The sequence below is a fragment of the Gobius niger genome (assembly GCF_951799975.1).
Source record: "Gobius niger genome assembly, chromosome: 1".
Taxonomy (NCBI): domain Eukaryota; kingdom Metazoa; phylum Chordata; class Actinopteri; order Gobiiformes; family Gobiidae; genus Gobius; species Gobius niger.
Genome location: NC_136852.1, coordinates 13,307,815 through 13,326,021, shown reverse-complemented (window position 1 = coordinate 13,326,021; position 18,207 = coordinate 13,307,815). Strand labels below are relative to the sequence as shown.

At 42.8% G+C, this 18,207-nt stretch overlaps 1 protein-coding gene across 4 annotated transcripts in view; it reads right to left on the bottom strand.

Moving 5' to 3' along the window:
* Window positions 1–1,803: 1,803 nt before the first annotated feature.
* The window catches only part of gria4a (glutamate receptor, ionotropic, AMPA 4a), a 143,895-nt gene continuing 127,491 nt past the window's right edge, over window positions 1,804–18,207 (bottom strand). Inside the window, exons 15-18 of one of the 4 annotated variants that reach the window (XM_079573827.1) lie at window positions 17,912–18,159; window positions 9,676–9,790; window positions 5,648–5,785; window positions 1,804–2,386 (exon numbers count right to left, since the gene is read on the bottom strand). In XM_079573827.1, the coding sequence (XP_079429953.1) occupies window positions 2,222–2,386; window positions 5,648–5,785; window positions 9,676–9,790; window positions 17,912–18,159 (666 nt within the window). In that variant the 3' untranslated portion in view covers window positions 1,804–2,221. Of the gene's footprint in view, window positions 2,387–5,537; window positions 5,786–8,340; window positions 8,456–9,675; window positions 9,791–17,911; window positions 18,160–18,207 lie in introns of all 4 variants that reach the window. The other 3 variants (XM_079573828.1, XM_079573829.1, XM_079573830.1) reach the window with 3 other exon arrangements.

Sequence of the window (18,207 nt, the reverse complement as noted above, 5' to 3'; positions counted from 1 at the left end):
CCCGTCTTCAAGAACAAATCCGCTGTGGCCACTTTTGATGCTGGTGTGAACGTAGTCTGAAATGACCTGAATTAAAATGACTTTATACCGTAAATATAGCTTACGATTGAGAAGCTTTTGGGGGTAGCCATTTGAGATCCGCTTGCGTCTTATTTCTTTAGGATGTGAAGAATTCTATTGTTATGATGCTGCAGAGATGAAACTTGTTAATTCCTAAAAACTGTAGTAATCTTATATATCCTGGTTCGATTGAGGTTACTCCTGTATTGGCTGATGACCCCCACTGTTTGTGAGAAATCATTGGATAATCATAGTAATAACAATTGTAAGAAATTATCTTCTTTTTTTTTTTTACTGTTCCTATTGAGCAGTCCACTGTAAAGTATAGCGGCTTTCACACAGTCCGAGCTTACAGTATTCTGGTCTTCTATAAGGGTTTGTATACCTGGCACTCTGTCAGTCCTCGCAGGCATTTACTGTATATATCGATGAAGACAACCGTAACAATGGCGGAAACAATATTCGTCGTTGTCGTAAGGCGCTGTCAGAAGTTTTCGGGACGAGAAAATGAACGTTTGGTTGACTTTTTTCTTTTTTTTCCTTTTTTTTTTCCTTTCAGCAACTTCAGCAACTTTCTCACTATCAGCGACGTGTTCACAGTTCAGATTCATGTAGAAGAAGAAGAAGAAGAAGTTATGTGCTGGCGTTAATGCTGTCCTTCCCGGAAGTAGAAACACTGCAGGCAAGCGTGAGAGAAGTTCGTAGTACTTTTTCCTCCCTCCCGCTCCGTTTGTTTTCAAAAGAAAGTCAGTGGCAGCAGGAGAGTGAGATGACGGTGTGCGAATGTCTGTTGGAGATATGCTAAAGTACAGCTCTGGAAATAACGCGCGAGAGACCACTGCAATTCAACTGTAACGACTCTTCTTGACTTCAACTTTGTCCTATACTTCGATGTGACTAAGCTTAAGGAACATTTTGGCCAAGTTGAGAGTGGGGAAAATACATCTAGAGAGTCTATGGTGATAACACACACAAAAACAGCAATTGAATGAATTCTGAAAGTTACGAGTCATGGAACATTGGATTATTGTTTTGATTTAGCTATAGGCCCGTTTAGTTTACATTTTACTTTGTTGATCAAACTTGCTAAACAGTTTTGTAATATTATTAGTACCTTTGTGTACTGGTTGCACTGCTTTATGACCGCAACGCTAGGGGCCGCCATTGCTGTAGTACCTCCATATATGGGAGGCAAAACAAGCTAGTTTCCCATTAGCTAGCATTGCATTTGACACACGTTTTAAGCAACTGTAAAGCCTGGTTTCTAATTGTTTTAAACTTTCTACAGCTCGATATTGCTCCTGTGAAAACACTGGGTTAGTTACAATTAAAGAAACCAGGCTGGTTTTCGTAAGAAACATCTTAGAAATCTCGTATACTAATGAGGGCCGGATTTTGATTGACAGGCCGTTAGCATTAGAGCTAATGGCACAGGAGTGGTTACTGTCGAGCTGTCCCGCCCTTTTTCCCTTTTAAGGAACATGATCCGTCACAGCAGGGTAGGAGGAGTCTGTGAATCCACCATGGATTCCCTTTCGAACGTGGTCATTATGGTAAACGGGGAGGAGTGAGGAGACTAGCTAAAAATGTATTCTAGGGGAATGGAAAAGGTTTGGTTATGAATGGTAAAAGATCACTTTCAGGGGTGGCGGATGAAGAACTTAGAATGTATATAAAAAAAACTGCTAAGAATGTTGGCATCCGATTAAAAGCACCGTATCATATGTATTTAAAATAAAAAGTATTTGGCACTCATTTAGCAAAAACTACGTAGTGAACGAGTTGAAATTGACTGAACCCGACTAGTACAATGTTTATGATCACTACTTTACGCTGCAACTTTGATGTTCATCTACTGCGTGTCTGCAATGAGGACAATGATGAATGTATAAAGAAACATGCGCTAAAATGTAGAGGAGCAAATACAAATGCTTACTTTTATTATCACTGTGATATTTTGCACTACCGATCCATATTTTTTCAAAGACAGCTGTGTATTTGGATATTATGAATGTAGTCTTATATTGCACGTTTCGATGATAAAGCCTGATCCCTTTGCGGCGGTCTCCCATCGTTTATCCAGAGCTCGTATGTCCCTCTCTAGTACAGTATGTAGGCATGTGTTTGTGTGAGGTTAAGGCACGGCAGGTGTTTTTGGTTTTCAGGGCAGTCCAGAGGAGACCACAGCCAGGCCGGGATGTCGGAGGGAGGCGTGGCCCGCATGCACAGCTTTAGGACAGTCCGGTGTCAGGACGCGGCCGTTCTCCCCCACACTCCCCGTGATGGACAGACGCGCCTTGTTCCGCATGGCTTCGGAAAACGTCAGCTAGTTTGGTAAAAATAGATAAAAGGAGATGAATGTGAGTAAGAGGCAGCCTGTGGAGATGTATTACCGTTTGCAAATAAGAGTGAACACGCGCACGGCGGGTGCATGCCAGTCAACACACATGCACGTGCAAGTGGAATTATCGTACACAGCCTTTGACAAAAAACATGGGCTTGACCTCAGTGGTTTCTGAGCAACATATTTATGATAGTGCACTTCTGTTTTTTCAGATTTGAGGGAGATCTAATTAAACAGTGCATTTTCACCACCTCTTACTGTCAACTTGAGCTAATACCACTAATCTCAATGTGTCATATTTTCACATTTTTAAATCACTGGCACATCTTTTGGCCCACCCATAACAAGGCAATGAGGCCTTCCTGTCAATACAGTGGCAAGAAAAAAACGTTTGGAATTTCTCACATTTCTGCCTAAATTGGTCACTAAATGTGGTCTGATCTTCCTCAAAATCACAGGAATAATTAAACAGGGTCTGCTTAAACTAAACCCCCCCATACATTTAAATTTGATCATAATTTTACTGGCCATAACATGTAAACATTCACAGGAGAGCGTGGAATAAGTAAGTACACCCCCTGCATCTCACTGAACTGCAGCAGATTTGTAAAGAGGAATGGTCTAAGATTCATCCTAATCGTTGAGAGCAGGCCCTGAGGCAGCAAAACAGCCCCACACCATGGAAAAAAAACGGGACAGCACACCAGCGTCAAAACCCTATCCACACTGTAAAGTCTGGTGCAGAGAGAATCATGGTGTTGGACTGCTTTGTTGCTTCAGGGCCTGGACAACCTGCTATCACCAACTGAAAAATAATTCACAGGTTTATCAAAAATATTTTGCAGAACAACCTGAGACATTCACAACAGTGTGGAATAAGTAAGTGAACCCCTGTATTAAATAGCTGGCTGATCCTTCTTTTGCAGCAATAACTGCTTTCCTGTAGTTGCAGATTAGACGCTCACAACGATCAGGATGAATCTCGGACCATTCCTCTTTACAAAACTGCTGCAGTTCAGCGAAATTCAGGGGGTGTACTTACTTATTCCACGCTCTCCTGTGAATATGAATATGATCAAATTGAAATGTTTGGGGGGGGGTTAGTTTAAGCAGACCCTGTTTAATTATTCCTGTGATTTTGATGAAGATCAGACCACATTTAGTGACCAATTTAGGCAGAAATGCGAGATATTCCAAATGGTGTCCTTACTTTTTCTTGCCACTGTCTCCCACAGTCAACGTTAAATAAGAAATTTGGTGGAAAAAAGTTGCAATTTTTGTTTCCTTAACACACACAAAGTGGAAATTGAACCATGCTGTGCTCCAATGAGGAAGTGGGATAATAAACATCACAAAAATGTCAAACCAGGGATGAATGGGTTCATTTTCGGAATTCTCAAATAATTCTGCTCTACTGAAATGGTTAGCCTGACCTGCCAAATATATTTGAAGTTTGAAGTTGCACTATTTCCAAACATAAGTGCCACAGAAGGACACCACTGACACACTACAATGTGCACACACAGGCAGCAGTCCAACTTAAAGAGACAGGACGTCCGGGTCGTAGACATCTGCATTTCAGAGGTGACCATGCCATTCTGGGTTTCAGTAATCTGGAAAGCTAGGGCTGAGGATCAGGATTTTGGAAAGTGAGGTAATTTGAAAAAAAAAAAAAAAAAAATGAGGAGAAAAGTAGGAGTGAGTCGTCAGATTTATAGAGAGGGAGCGTACAGAATACTGCTCGGAGAAGGACAGGCTACTTTAGATGCTCTCATTGAAAAGCTAAAGCACACTTCAAACTTTAGTGACTACATCAGAATGCGCTCTTTTGTAGATGATGATGCTTGAGCACATAAAAAGGGTATTGTTGTCCATACAGTGTATTCTTGATTTTGTCTGGTAATAGTGTCCTTCACAAAACAAGTACTTATAGTATCCTTTATGGAGAAAAAAAAAAAAGATGGTAGATTTTCTACAATGATAAAATCCTGCATGTTTTACATTCAAGGTAAGTTAATGAGCTGTCGTCTAAGCTGTTGTTGAAATGAATGCAGCATGAGCATGGGTGCACAACTTGAGAGATTTTTACTTGAAACAAAGTGAAATATGAGTGTTGAGTTATTATTGCTTCTCTTATGCCCATTTTATTGAGCGATTTGTATGAGAAACTGGTTAAAAGACAAGGTGGTACAGGGTGTTATGTATAACCTATGATTTCTTCTATTTCAAATGCCTTTCACTCATATGTCTTCAAACCCACAGCAATTGGTTTAGGAGAAGGTGTAATCTGTCCGAACATAAATTGTCAAGGCAGGTTGGCCTATAATTCATAATCCATTGTTTGTTTTCTCTCCTGTGAGAAAATGATCGGTCTGACTGATCCCCACCTGAACCGAGTACATTTTCTCCAGTACAGCATTATCCAAATCCAAAAGCTTCTTGGGAAAGAAAGTGTTACACAAAAAATCCACAAAAGAGCGACAAAAGAGTGATGGACAAAGGTGACGACAACACGGCAACAACACAAAGAAAAAGACCCCTTTCGATCAGTTTGTAGGTCTTAGCTTTCAAATGAGGCGTGACACTGGCCCATCGGCTGTGAGCTCCAGTCCAGAAACTTTTAGACTTGGGTAAAGCTGAACTGGAGAAAAAGTGGGGCTTAAGAAGTTCAGAATTGGTTCAACTTGACAATGAACTATTAATACTTTTACAGGCATTTGCGGCCATTTGCTCGTGGACTCATTCTGTGCGGCGTTCCTCGAGTTGTGCAACCTTGCTCTCGTCAGTCAATGTAGCCAACAATGCAGGTGCCTGTAGCAGAGTCAGCCAGAAGCATCACCATCTTCATCACCGCTACCATGATCACGTGCGGGCAAGGATTATGGAGCCAGACCTGCAGACACGTGGAGCCAATTCAATTCTGGAAAAAGCTGTACACGCTTCAAACTCCAAATTCGGAAATCGCTTATAAACCCGCCGTGTAACCTTGACCGCGCTGCCTCCACAGTGCTTGCCCGCTTCCTTTTTTTTTTTTTTGCGAAACACACGAAAACCTTCACCACCAAGAGCAACACCACCACCATCATCATGAGCCCGCCTACATACGTGTATACAGTCAGCCTCTAAATCCTACCCCTATATCTTGACCCCCTCGGAGCCGTACACGTTGTAGCCCTCCCTATAAGTGGCTAGGTTCTGGGTGCTGGGGGAGGGGCTGGGGCAGTGGGGGGGGCTAAGGTCCACCTTCATGCGCTTGGCTTCGGCCCGGGACTTGTAGCAGAACTCCACCAGGGCCACCAGCATAGCCAAACCCAGGCCGCCCACTAGGATGTAGAAGACGCCCGCCACGTTGGACAGGCTCAGGGCTTGGGACGACTTGTCCTGGGAGCACGTGACAGGGGGACAAAAGCCAGGGAGGAGGGGGAGGGAGGAGGAGAGGACAGATGAGGGGAAAAGACATAGAAGAGACAGAGGAGGACATAGTTACACTCAGAATTAACGTTACATAAAGCCACAAAATGCACTTTTAACTACTATGACTATTATGCAGTGAGGTGAATAGTATTGAATTAGCGACTACTTTAGACTTGTAAGACATGCAGCAAAAGTTTAACATATGTGTAAAAATACTACACACTACCACAGCTAATATGTTACTCAGTAGCAATTCTACCAGAAAAACTACATTTAAATCTGCTTTACATTATAGGACTATTTGTTATGGGCTACATGCACAGAAGCAACACGTGGATTCTTCCTGGACTCTCAGACGGAGACCTGTCTTAAGCGGCTGTAATAACGTCTGTGTTTCATGATGAACAGTGACTAGAAACATGTTAAAACAAACACGCCGGATTCCTCTTTGTTCGTTATAACAGGAGTTTTCCAATTTGTTTAATCTTATGGCTAATGGCTACTAAGATAACTTAACTGGCAGATGGTCCTTAAGTATAATTACAGAAAAGTATCAGATAATATCTTATGGCGAATAAGAGCTAATCTCAGACATCCGGAGTTCGGCCTGGTGCCCAAGTGCAATTTCAACACCAGTACACTGGTACAGTATCTGTCACTGCCCACATTAAGATGTTGTGGACTCCTGTTGACACACTTGGTCCGTGATGAAGATAATGGGTATTAATCGAGACTTGTTGGACATCGAAATCAAGAAATAAACCTTCTTCATACCCAACATAATGTTTTTAACATGTTGCCAGGGACTGTCTATCAGTAACTCACTTTTTAAAATATTAATTGATTTGTGTGGTGATATTTCATGTGCTCCTAGTGAGTTGCAAAGAGAGGCTGGAGACGCAGGAGAAGTTTATTTACAATCAGTACGGGACCCAGAGGCAAGAACTCTCTACACAGTGGTGGCATTGGTCATTCAAGTCTAACTATTCTTCCACAGACGAAAGGTTTAAGTAGTCCTACAGGTGTTGTCAAAAGAGAGCCAAGAATGCCAGTAAGGCTTGAAAGAGACCTCTTGGCCAAGGCCCACTGATTACTGCATAGCAGAAAGCATCTGTAAGGCTGTCATTCCAAGGGAAACAGATAAATGATCGTCAGGGGCAAATGGCACACTAGCATTCCTTATTAATAAGGAATGTCAAAAATGGGCAACACGAGAAGAGTCCTTGGTCGGCTGTGCAGGGGCTAGAAAATTCTCTAACAAGAGGAGCGCTGCTAATACCTCATAGGAAAATATCATGAGGAAGACCGCCATCCATCGGAAAGGCCACTTGTAAGTCACGTGTCGCTTCTGTGCATATGGCCCACACAATATACAAGTGCATAAATGCAATGATAAAGGTATTACAGGGAGCACAGGTCATTTTAAAGAACGCAGGCTATTTTTTATGTAATGAGAGTCTATGTCTTGACAAAGAGGTGCTCTAAGCTTGATGACTTTGTACAAATGGCCTTCAAAATAAAAGCATGACAGTGACAATTGGCTGATGGCTTCACGTTGCTTATTTCAATGTGTCGTGTCGTGAAGATGGGGTTGCCTTAAATTGCTGCACAAACTGAAGTAATGTATAGAATTGCATGAAATCATAACAGATGTGTGCTGTGAAAAGGTTTGCTTTTGTAAGCTTGTGTCAGAGGGTGTGTTGCGCCCCGATCTGGATCAGAGAGGTTTCTTAGATGAAATAACGTTTGGCTATCAATATGATCTCTTCCCTAGTGTGTATGTTCGTTTGCTGTAGGCTCTTGCTGGATGCACATCACTTATTGGCATTTTCATTTTTAGGATACAAAATTCTAATCATCATACCAAGCCTTGAGGAAGCTGCTTGGATGAATAGCTATGGCTTTATTTGAAGTCTGGTTGTTTTTCATATGAACTATTAAATTGAGATAAATCACCCGGATGACCCCATTTTTACAGTATACTTTACCTTCACAGTGATAGATATCAGTCGTGAACCAGAAAGACGTAGACATACAGTATAAAGGGAAGTTATAATGTTCTGACTTAGCATGTGCTTCTCTTCTACAGTCCTGCTGATGTACCATAGGGATATCCACCCCGCCATTTTTAAACTGGGAAGCCCTGGAGATGCCTGAGAAATGTAGGTCCACAATCCTCTAATATCAATAATTCAACAATTTTGTATTTTTCTATTCCAAAACGTGCTTAACTTTTGATTGAAATAGCACACAGAATAAACAAATTTAGTCTTGTGATTTTCATTCATTAATAGCTGTCACATATGGAAGGTTTGGTAGTATATATATATAAAACTTTGACAACTCCAGTGTCAACCAGCCATCAAGATGTGAATACTAAATAATTTAGACTGGTCTACGCTGATCCAGTTCGGGGTGTGCGGTGTGCAGCTCATGTCAGTACAGTACAGTAGCAGTAAATCTGGAGCGGTTTGGGAATGGGCTGTAGCGTTCACAGTGGACCGCAGCAGCGTGGCACTGACCTTACTTCCAGAGTCCTTGGGTCCACACTCTCCCTTGTCATACCACCATTTGTTTTTCAGTTTGTCTAAGACGCCTGCTTCGCTCAGTTTCAATACTGCAAGGTTTACTGGGGTTCTTCGCGTGTAAAAATAACATAAATAACATCATAGGACATGTTATTTTATGTTATTAGAGTATATCACATTTCTTTGCATTGCATAGTTGTACATAAGGTGACCGAGCGTGAGTCCCACTGAGTACATGTGTGTAGGCTCGTAGTTTGGAGGGGCTTGGGGGGGAAAGCGAGGAGCTATACGGCCCGAGCTACAGACATATGAGTGGGATTCAGCTTTGTCACTGCAGGTAACGCACCCATGCTGCCCTAGGACCTCCTGTCACAGACCAAGGCAAAGGGGGGGGGGGGGAGGGGAGGGCTAAGACAGGACTGTTAGCATGAGGGCTAGCTCTGTGTAAACACTGGAGAGAGCACAATACGAAAAAATGGGATCCAAAAATCAATAGCTGTCTCGCTGGGTGATAGTCAAGTGGTTAAGCCGTGGTTCGCTCCTGTGGTCTGTCTGGGTGACCTTTCCTGAATGTCATTCCCAGCATCCTTAATGCCATCCTCTTCACTATAATATCTACAAAACAACATGTAAAGGAATGAGATCTGAATACAACTGCATGTGAAATAGTAGAAAGTTCATCCACAAGCTGCATTTTGCATCTATTAATTATTCATTTGGTACCACTTACTTCAGGATAGGTGGAGAGAGCTAGAATGTCACTCCAGTATCAGCTTTAACCATTAGAGAATATAAAGTGTGTTTATTTCACCATTCTCTGGACAGGCGGTTTTGGATTTCAGCTGAAAGTCCTGGTCTCTTCCCAGAGCTGCCACTAGGGGGCGAATATTCCTGTCTGACAAGTGGCTGCTTTTCCAACACAGCAGGTTTACAAACTGTGCCCGAGTGCAGTTACCATAAAACAAGGCACTTTAATGCGACAGTTTCAAGCAGATAAAGACAAATTTCAAAAATGATTAGCACTTACGACTTTTGAAAGTACAAAAACAAGCACAATAGTTGTATCATTGTCAGTGCAGGTCTACACCTTTTGCAATAAAAGGCACACACCGCTAACAGGTGATGCAACTTGTGCTCATTCCAAAGATTATCTTTTAAAACATGTGTTGTGCCACTCTTTCCCCCTTTTTTGTCGATATTTCTTGCGACTTTCACCAGGGCAGATGCGTGCGCTACTCTCCCCGGGACAGGCGGCGTTCGCGGGCCACAGGCCGGTGAGCTGCCCCCTGTCCCGTGGGTGGTGGTTGTGGGCAGTCAGAGAGGGCTAACCTTGGAATCCCCTCCCCCGCTGCCACATTCTCCTTTGTCATACCACCACTTGTTTTTCAATTTGTCCAACAGGCCTTGCTCGTTGAGCTTTAGCACGGCCAGGTTGACCGCGTTTCTTTAGGTAGGAAAACAAAAACAAAAAAGGAGGAATAGATAAGTTTGGTCAGAGCAGAGGAGAGTGAGGGGGTTGACAGACAGGATGGAGCACAGGCGGGAGAGAGGCACATGACAACAGAGGTACGAGGGGGAAGGGTCAGGTGGGACATTGGAGAGAAAAGGATCTTGAACAACTCTGTCTCTCTCTTTTTTTTTGAATATGTTCATGTGCTTTGTTTCCAGTGCTGTGTTTTGAATTTTCAAAATACACTAGTCAGGGGCAGAAAACAGTGAAGCAATCATAAACCACCCTTAACATTTGCCCATTGCTGCTTTTAATTTATTTTTGTTTCTATTCTACTCATTATGGCATTTAATAAGATGAATTGAAATGTACGAATGGACATGTTTTTCTGCACCTGCACTGTTGCTTTTTCTGCAAATGAATACAGGATAAATAAAGTGAATTTTTGGCCTTGGGGTTCGGTCGTTGCGAGTATTCCTCTTTGCTTTTGCAACATTTCATGCTACAAGGTCTCATCAAATACATCCTGCGAACCAAACCGTCTTTCAAGTAGCAGACTTTTGTTGTGACAGTCAGCATCTTCAGTGAAAACAAAACACTGCACTTCTGCATCAAACGTTTTGTCTTTACAGATTACATTTCATAACACCGTAAATACCAAAATAAACTAAAAAGCATTTTTCTCCTCTGACTTAAGTCCATTTACAGTTGTACTCAAAGGTTTACATACCCTGGCAGAATGTTCGATTTTTTGCCTATTTTTCAAAGAATATGAAAGATAACACAAAACTGAGTTTACTATTTTTAAATCATAATGAAAAAAGTACCAAAATGACCCATATCAAATGTTTATAATACTGTGTTTTGCCCCCTTTAACATCAACGACAGCTTGGAGTCTTTTGTGGTTGCAAAGCGGCCCATTCTTCTTCAAAAGCCTCCATTTCCTGTAAGTTCCTCCGCTGTCTTGCATGAACTGCATGTTTGAGCTCTCCCCACAGTGGTTCAATGATACTGAGGTCAGGAGACTGAGATGGCACTAACGGGACCTTCACTTTATTCTGCTGGAGCCACTGGTATCAGTGAACCAGCTCCATATTTCACAGTAGGTATGGTGGTGCACTTTTTTGTTGTCAACAAGGCCAATGATGGCGTATGATGAAATTCTGCCAGGGTATGTAAACCTTTGAGCACAACTGTAGATTTATAGACTAATGCAGCCCCACATCATCGATAGGGTTAAACTAGCTGTTACCGAAATCTAACTATAGCCCATGCCGTCCTGTATTACATGGCTGGTATATGCGGTGTTAAGCAGACCCCCACAGCCTGGCGATGCTGTTCTGGTCTCCTCCCGCTGCTCTCTTGTTTGTCGCTGTATGCCTGTGTGTGTGTGTGTGTGTGTGTGTGTGTGTGAGTGTAGCCTCCTGCAGTCTTCTTGCTCACACCCCTAAAGGGACTGACCTCCAAACAAAATCCGGGGACAAAAGGCTAAACATCAGACATTCATGCCGCTCCTGCATATGCATAAGCTTTTCATCCCAGACTTTATAACAAGGCAGTGACTCACTTGCATGATTGGGCAATACTTTTTATAATTATAGTCGCTCAGCCGCGAGGGGACCTGCTCTGACTTATTATCTGCTGTTAACTTTAAAACAGGAAACTGATTATGGACTGCCCTCAAGACACTACCAAACCAAACTGTACACAAGGAAAAGCATAATTGTGTTGTTGATGGTGTAAGTGGATATTTACATTTCACATTATGGTAAGTGTGTTTGTTATGGCTAGTCTCAGAATGCACATTTTTATACCTATTATCTAGGCTTCAAGTGCAATGCGTGAAAACTAATTGGTCACTTGGTCGAAATAAAGCCAGGTAATGAGGCCCAGAGGGAACGTAACCAGGCTAAGTTAGTCAAAAATTTAACACAAGACCTGACTCCAGATTTAGCATATGCGTAATGCTTGAATGTGGAATAGCCGGGGTACAGTGTAAACCGTAAAAGTGGTCAATGCTTAGAAAAACTTTAAGAAAGCCAACCGACTAGCGAAGTTATGGCCTGTGTCGGGTTTAGATGTTGTCAATGTTGGGCACCAGGTTATCGCCTATCACTAAAAGGATGTACAATAGGTGAGGATGAATGAGAGTGTTTATGAGTAAGGGAGACCAGGTACAGATTAAGCATAAACATAAACCATGGCCACAATCCAATAAACATGTACTGTCCAGACCAAATAAACCAAAGGCTTCCTAAGTATCAATGTCTTTTATATATATATTTTTCAAATCAACATTTTGTGTGTACAGTGCTGCCATGGACATTATTTCTTCTTTTTTCCCCTCCTAAACTTTTCCTATGTATCGTGTATGTCCTTGGGCAAGACACTTCACCCTCCTTGCCTCCAGTGTCTGTGTACATTGGTGTATGAATGAGAGTGTGAATGGGTGACTGGTTCCTTTTGTAAAGCGCTTTGGGCCTGATAAAGGTAGAAAAGCACAATATAAGTTGAGTCCATTTAGCATTTAGATCTTAATCTGATTGACAGTGGTTAGTGCTCTTGCCTCACAGGAGGAAAGTCCCGGGATATGTGGGGTCTTCCTGTGAGGAGTTTCTTTGTTCACCCTGTGTCTGTGTAGCGTTCCTCCCGAAAACATGTACCACAGGTCCCACAAGGGGGAAACAAATCTCTGACCCCTTATGGATGGAGCTTTTTTATAGAAGAAAATATTTCATCCTTAAGAATGAATGCAACTTTCAAAATGGTTAAAGTGTGTTCTACTTTTCTGTGGGTTTGAGCTGTTGTATCTGTCACCACTGATACAACCATCTCTGTGCAGCTCACCACATATTATTTCAGAATTGCTTCCTCTCCCTTCACAGCTCACTGTAAAATACTACTATTATATCTTCAAACGTTTTTTTGTAATTTGGCTTGTCAACTTTGTTCCCTTGATGGATGAAACAAAGTACATTATAACTTCATTATTTCCTATAGGTTTTTGTAACATCAGAAAAGCCTGTGTACTTCTGCCTTTCCCAGATTCCCTTTGTCAGTAACGCAGAGATGACTTGCTGATGCTGAAAAGGCTACTCATGCTGATCCTTTTGCTGTCAGTCACCCACGTTCAAACGGGGCATCTGGACGGCTTCCATATGTTGGCTGTTTCCTCTCTGTTGTGCTCTCCTCTGTGACTACAGCTCTGCGCCGCGGGAGCTGAATGCCTTTGTCAGTTTATTCTCCGCGTGTTGCTTTACTTTCTGCAGGTGCTTGTAAAAGACCACGCTTTTTTCTCCGCCTCCTCCTTCCATCACACTGCGCCGCGGCTCTGTTCCTTTAGAAAGATGCCGTAATCAGCGGGGCCAATCTCAGCTCAAAGGTCAGTACAGTGGCCGGGCCGCCTGTTTGTTAATCTGGCCCTTTGTCTGTGCACCTGCCTTATCTCCACAGGTTTAACGCAGTGCCACACAGAGGTGGACCTCATCGGATCAGAGTTCACACAGAAAGGGGAATAATCAGCAGAAGCTTTAAAGGGACTATGCGGAGTTCAAAAATGTTAAATCTAAGTATTTACCTCCCCCTACATGTGAGCCCAGACCTGTTCACCACAACTGCCTTTAAAATCCTGCGCTGTCACTCAAAAAGTTGTTACTTCGGGTCCGAATTATCATCATGCACAAGCCTAATATAGATGCTGCAGTTACACGTATGACCTGAAGTGGCAGTAGTGAGTATAAAATGGCCTTGCAACTTGCATCTAGCCCCTTTAAGTATCCGAATAATACAAATATTGTAGCTTGACACAATATCGGCTGTGCTAATATGATTGACTGGAGCCTATTAAAGGACTAAGATTTAGACCCTCCCCCCCATACATTCTTTTGGTGTAGGGGAAACTGGAGAACCTTGAGGACAAAATCCACTAAAGGCACCACATGTCTGTCCAAGTGAATGTATATGCTTTGAATCAGATGAAATGCCTCCATTTATATTTGATTTTAACTGCAATTACAGAAGTACTCGGCCATCCAAAAGTCTAGCCATTACTTATGTGGTATATGACTATTCGAGCTGGAAACTGGTGATTTTTAACTGAAAACCTACATAAACAGCAACAATCACTCCAGTTTTCTAAAGGTACATTGTGTTAGCTATTCGTGTTAAAGGGTAATTGATGATTAGAAAACCCTCCTGCAATTATGCTAGCCCTGTTGTGCTGATTAGAGAAGCTATAAACTGTCCTGTTTGTTTATACACTGAAAATGGCCAGAAAAGGGGAACAGATGTATATCCAAATTTAACTTTGATCTAAAACGCTTCTCTAAAAGCATCCAACCTGCATGTGTTAGTGACAAATAAGCAACATCATCTTTGTAAATTACTGGAAAGTTGGCAAAAAGATGAGTCACTTGCTTCTTTTTCACCACTGTCCCCAAGTGTGCCATTTTGTTGGACTTAATTAATAGTAAAAGCGCTCTTCATTTTTTCTTGTCGAGATAATGAGGAGATTTGGAGAGAGAGACAGCGTTCCCCGGGATCTAATCTAGCCACCATGACACATCTCATAAACTAAAGAGGTGCGGATGAAGACAGTCCAAACATGATAATAACAGTTACATATCAAACATCATTTTGCAAATGAACAGCAAGGCAACAACGTTTACTTGAAAGTATCTCAGCATTCACACATAAACATCGTCAGCTCATTTGTGGGTGATTAGCGCGCGGAAGAGGCAGCATCACCTGACGTGCTCACTGTCAGCCACTCGTGCACACCTGGTCCACGGGCTGTTCCGCTGGTGGAGAGAGAGAAGCCAGAGACAACCGTGGATAGACCCGATAATGTCGTCGTGTTGGGGGGGCTGAAGAAGCAGGAGGGAGGGAGCTATCCACTCGCTGTCTGTCGCTTTTCTCTCAGTAACAGAATAGCCACTGTCTGAATATGGAGGGAAGTAACTTTGGTTTGGGGACAGGGGGTTTGTCTGCACAGTACACAGGGGAATGTTACAGGACAGGACGGTCACATGTTTGAAATTTGAAGAGAGAGATGGAGGGATAAAAGAGAGAACACAGCTGCCTTACCCTTGTTTAGGTGCAAGCTGCGAGGATAACAATACACAGCCTCGCGTATACCTGTGTTCTGGAAGGTTTTTTGGTGAAATGTAAGTAATTTCAGGTGCACACGGGATTATTATTTGAGATTATGCTTGTTCGCTTTCAAACTGTGCATTTCCGCTGTCGTCTGTGAGAGGACAGGACTTAAAGTGGACATATCATGCAAAATAAATCGGCTTTCTTTAACGTTGTTCCCTCATACCTGGAGTAGTATTTCACAGTATTCACATAGTTTTGAGTTAACCCTCGGACAAAGCTGTTAAATTGATCTGTTTCTTCTTCTACGGTGTCAGTGCCTCATTCTGTACTTCCTGAGTGCAAAGTCATTGTTCAAACCCAAAAACAGTTCGAAGTGTGTTTATCACGCACTGCCGGAGCTGCTAACCACATCGTATCCAACCTGGAAATATTTTTTAAAGAATGTTATTCCTGTAGCTGTCAGCAGGAGGAGCTCCAGTCCAGATATTCCCCAGCTCTTTACTACCGTAAATTCCGGACTATTGAGCGCACCCGAATATAAGCCGCGCCAACTAAATTCAGACAGAAAGAAGAACAAGTACATATATATAGGCCACACTTGTCAATGAGCCGCAGGTCTCTGTCCATGTTGTAGCATGAGCGCGCACACACACTGCACCAGGGACGAGAGGCGAGCGCGGTGCGGGACGGGTTACACGCACGAGCAGCAACACAGGCAAGTGTCCCTCCTCTTTGCCGTTTCATTCTCCATACTTTTACACACTAAATGTACACCTAACTACTTATCAAGCCCACTGTGACTGTGGGTTAAAACTGAGAGAAAGAGCATAACGCGTTGGACTCGGTGTAGCACCTATATAAAAGCACTGACCTCGCCATACTTTAGAAATGTGACCGATACCCTCAGCATGTGCGCTCCCCCCGCAGCACCCCCCTCCCCGCGCTGCAGTCTGGTAGCGGTCGAAGTAGGAAAAAGGGCTGAACTATGGGAAACTCCTTCATATTATATGATATTCTGGATTGAAAAAGATCTGAACCCTGACGTAGTTAGCATGTAAAAATCTTTAGATTAGCCGCATCGTTGTAAAGTCCGCATGGTTCTGGGCGTCTGAAAAAAGTAGCGGCTTATAGTCCGAAAATTATGGTATTTAATTCTTACAGACATATTTTCAAATTATAAAATGTAAAATATCAAAGCTGAGGCACCCACAATAATGTTTTTAAGTCTGTTTTTATGTCCACTTTAGTGCATGAATTTGAGGCGTAACTTCACATAGCCCCGAAGAAAACCACTTGTTTGTCATTGTACTGATTGGGAAAAGCTAGGTTAAAAACTAATAAAGTTTACTGAAGGAAGCGTCAAATGTGACAGGCCTCCCATCTCTTTCTATCCCTCCATCTGGGTCCATTATGGCAGAAATTCAAACGGAAACGTGTAGTGCATTTTGATTGAGATCATTCCATGTTAGTCCCCCCACTGGCCAGGCCCCTCTACTTCCTGGTCCTCTGTCGATTCCCCGTTTGTGGCCATGGACACAGTGGGATCAGTCGGTGGTACTGCCCCTTCCTCGCGCCATAAAACCTCCTCATCATCATCATCATCATCATTGCCATAGTAACTGATGCTTCAATAGGATGGCCGTGATTGGAGACAGAGGACAGATGGACACGTTACCTGCGTGGTGTCCCTGTGGAGAAACACTTTGAGTGAGAGTGCACAGACGAGAGTGGAGCGAGTGATGATGGGAGCAGACAGGAAGTACATCCCAATAGGCCCTCATTTCATCCACCTGACTAGTGACTGCTGTGCTAAAAAAAAAACAAGTCTACGGTTGGATTTCACCGCAGCAACAGACTAAATCGAGCAAATTTTTAAGATTTACTTTTGCAGAACACTGTGAAATGTGGCTTATCATTAACTTGTACTTTCAAAGATTTTCAAAAGGAACCAGTAGTTTACAAAATGGCTATTTAAAAAAAAGAGGAAAAAAGAGGTTTATACATCTTCTTCTACTAACACTACTGAAATATTGCTACTATTCTCACAACTACTATAAGAGTGGCTTTAAAGCACTATTATAAGGCTATTGCAAAAGATAAAACTGAATAAATAAAGGTAAATCAGCTATTGAAGTTTAAAAAAGGTATTTTACTCTCCTGAATAAAAAAAAACTAAGTAACTGCATGACTCCACAATAACTTCACCACCTTAGTGTTGTATTTAGAAATCAACATGGTGCAACGTTGTGTCGGGTATATATCCAGCTATTGAGCCTATACCGTTAAAGGGGATGCAGTCAAATAAGAGAATTAGGATGTACCCAGTGACGAATGAAACGTGACGCCACGAGGACAAAAGACAAAGCAATGGCACTAACAGGTCCCTGTCCTGACATAGAGATGGTGGACGGGACTGGACAGTGAGGACATGAGGACACAGGCCACAGACCACCGTGATGGAAACAAACATTCATATACTTCTCTGCGTCACTGCTGCTATGGGAGGCCACACGCTTGCAAGTAGGCTTTTAGTATTGAATAGCGGTCTCCAATGAGCTACTAACTAAAAGAATGGTGCATTATTGGTACTTTGATACTGGTACTTTCCTAGGTAGCATGCTAATTTACCACACAGTAATACCACGTTATGAGGATGGAAATAACATGGTAGCTAAAAGTGTGATACGGGGTACCAATGGTAATTATACAGAAACGTATCAACACTGATCCAGGTTAGTATTTTCACGGTAAAGTACTTTCTATTCCATCAAATCTTATGCAGATATGTGGATGGCCTTTGGGAGCTACTTGAAAATGGCTGGAGAACGACTGGTTGCTCCCAAGCTACAAGACCACTGTGTTTGTGAAATGTTTTTTAGCCCACGTCTCACATAGCAGCAGTAACAGGCGGGTTAGTGTGTTGTAGGAAAAGGCACAGCAGGGTAGGTGGAATATCGTGCCAATAGTACAGTAACATAAACTGCTACTGTTCGCTATTGTCACACTACTCCACCCACCTTAACTGTGAGCCTTTGGGAGTTGCGATGCCGTAGCCTTTGGAGTCCAGGTTCCCGCCCACTTTCATGGTGTCGCAGGGCTTCCTCTGCTCCGTGTACTCGTTCATGGTGGACTCCAGGAGGAAGGCGTACTTCCCCTTGGATTTACGCACGCGGGCCACTCCCTCTGCCGTGGTCTTAGTGAACACAGTGGGCTCGGCAGACTTCATGTACGACCACATCTTCTCGTACACCGCTATTTTGGATCTCTGCAAGAAGGAGAGGGTGCAGACATGAGGAGTTGTTAATAAGGCAGC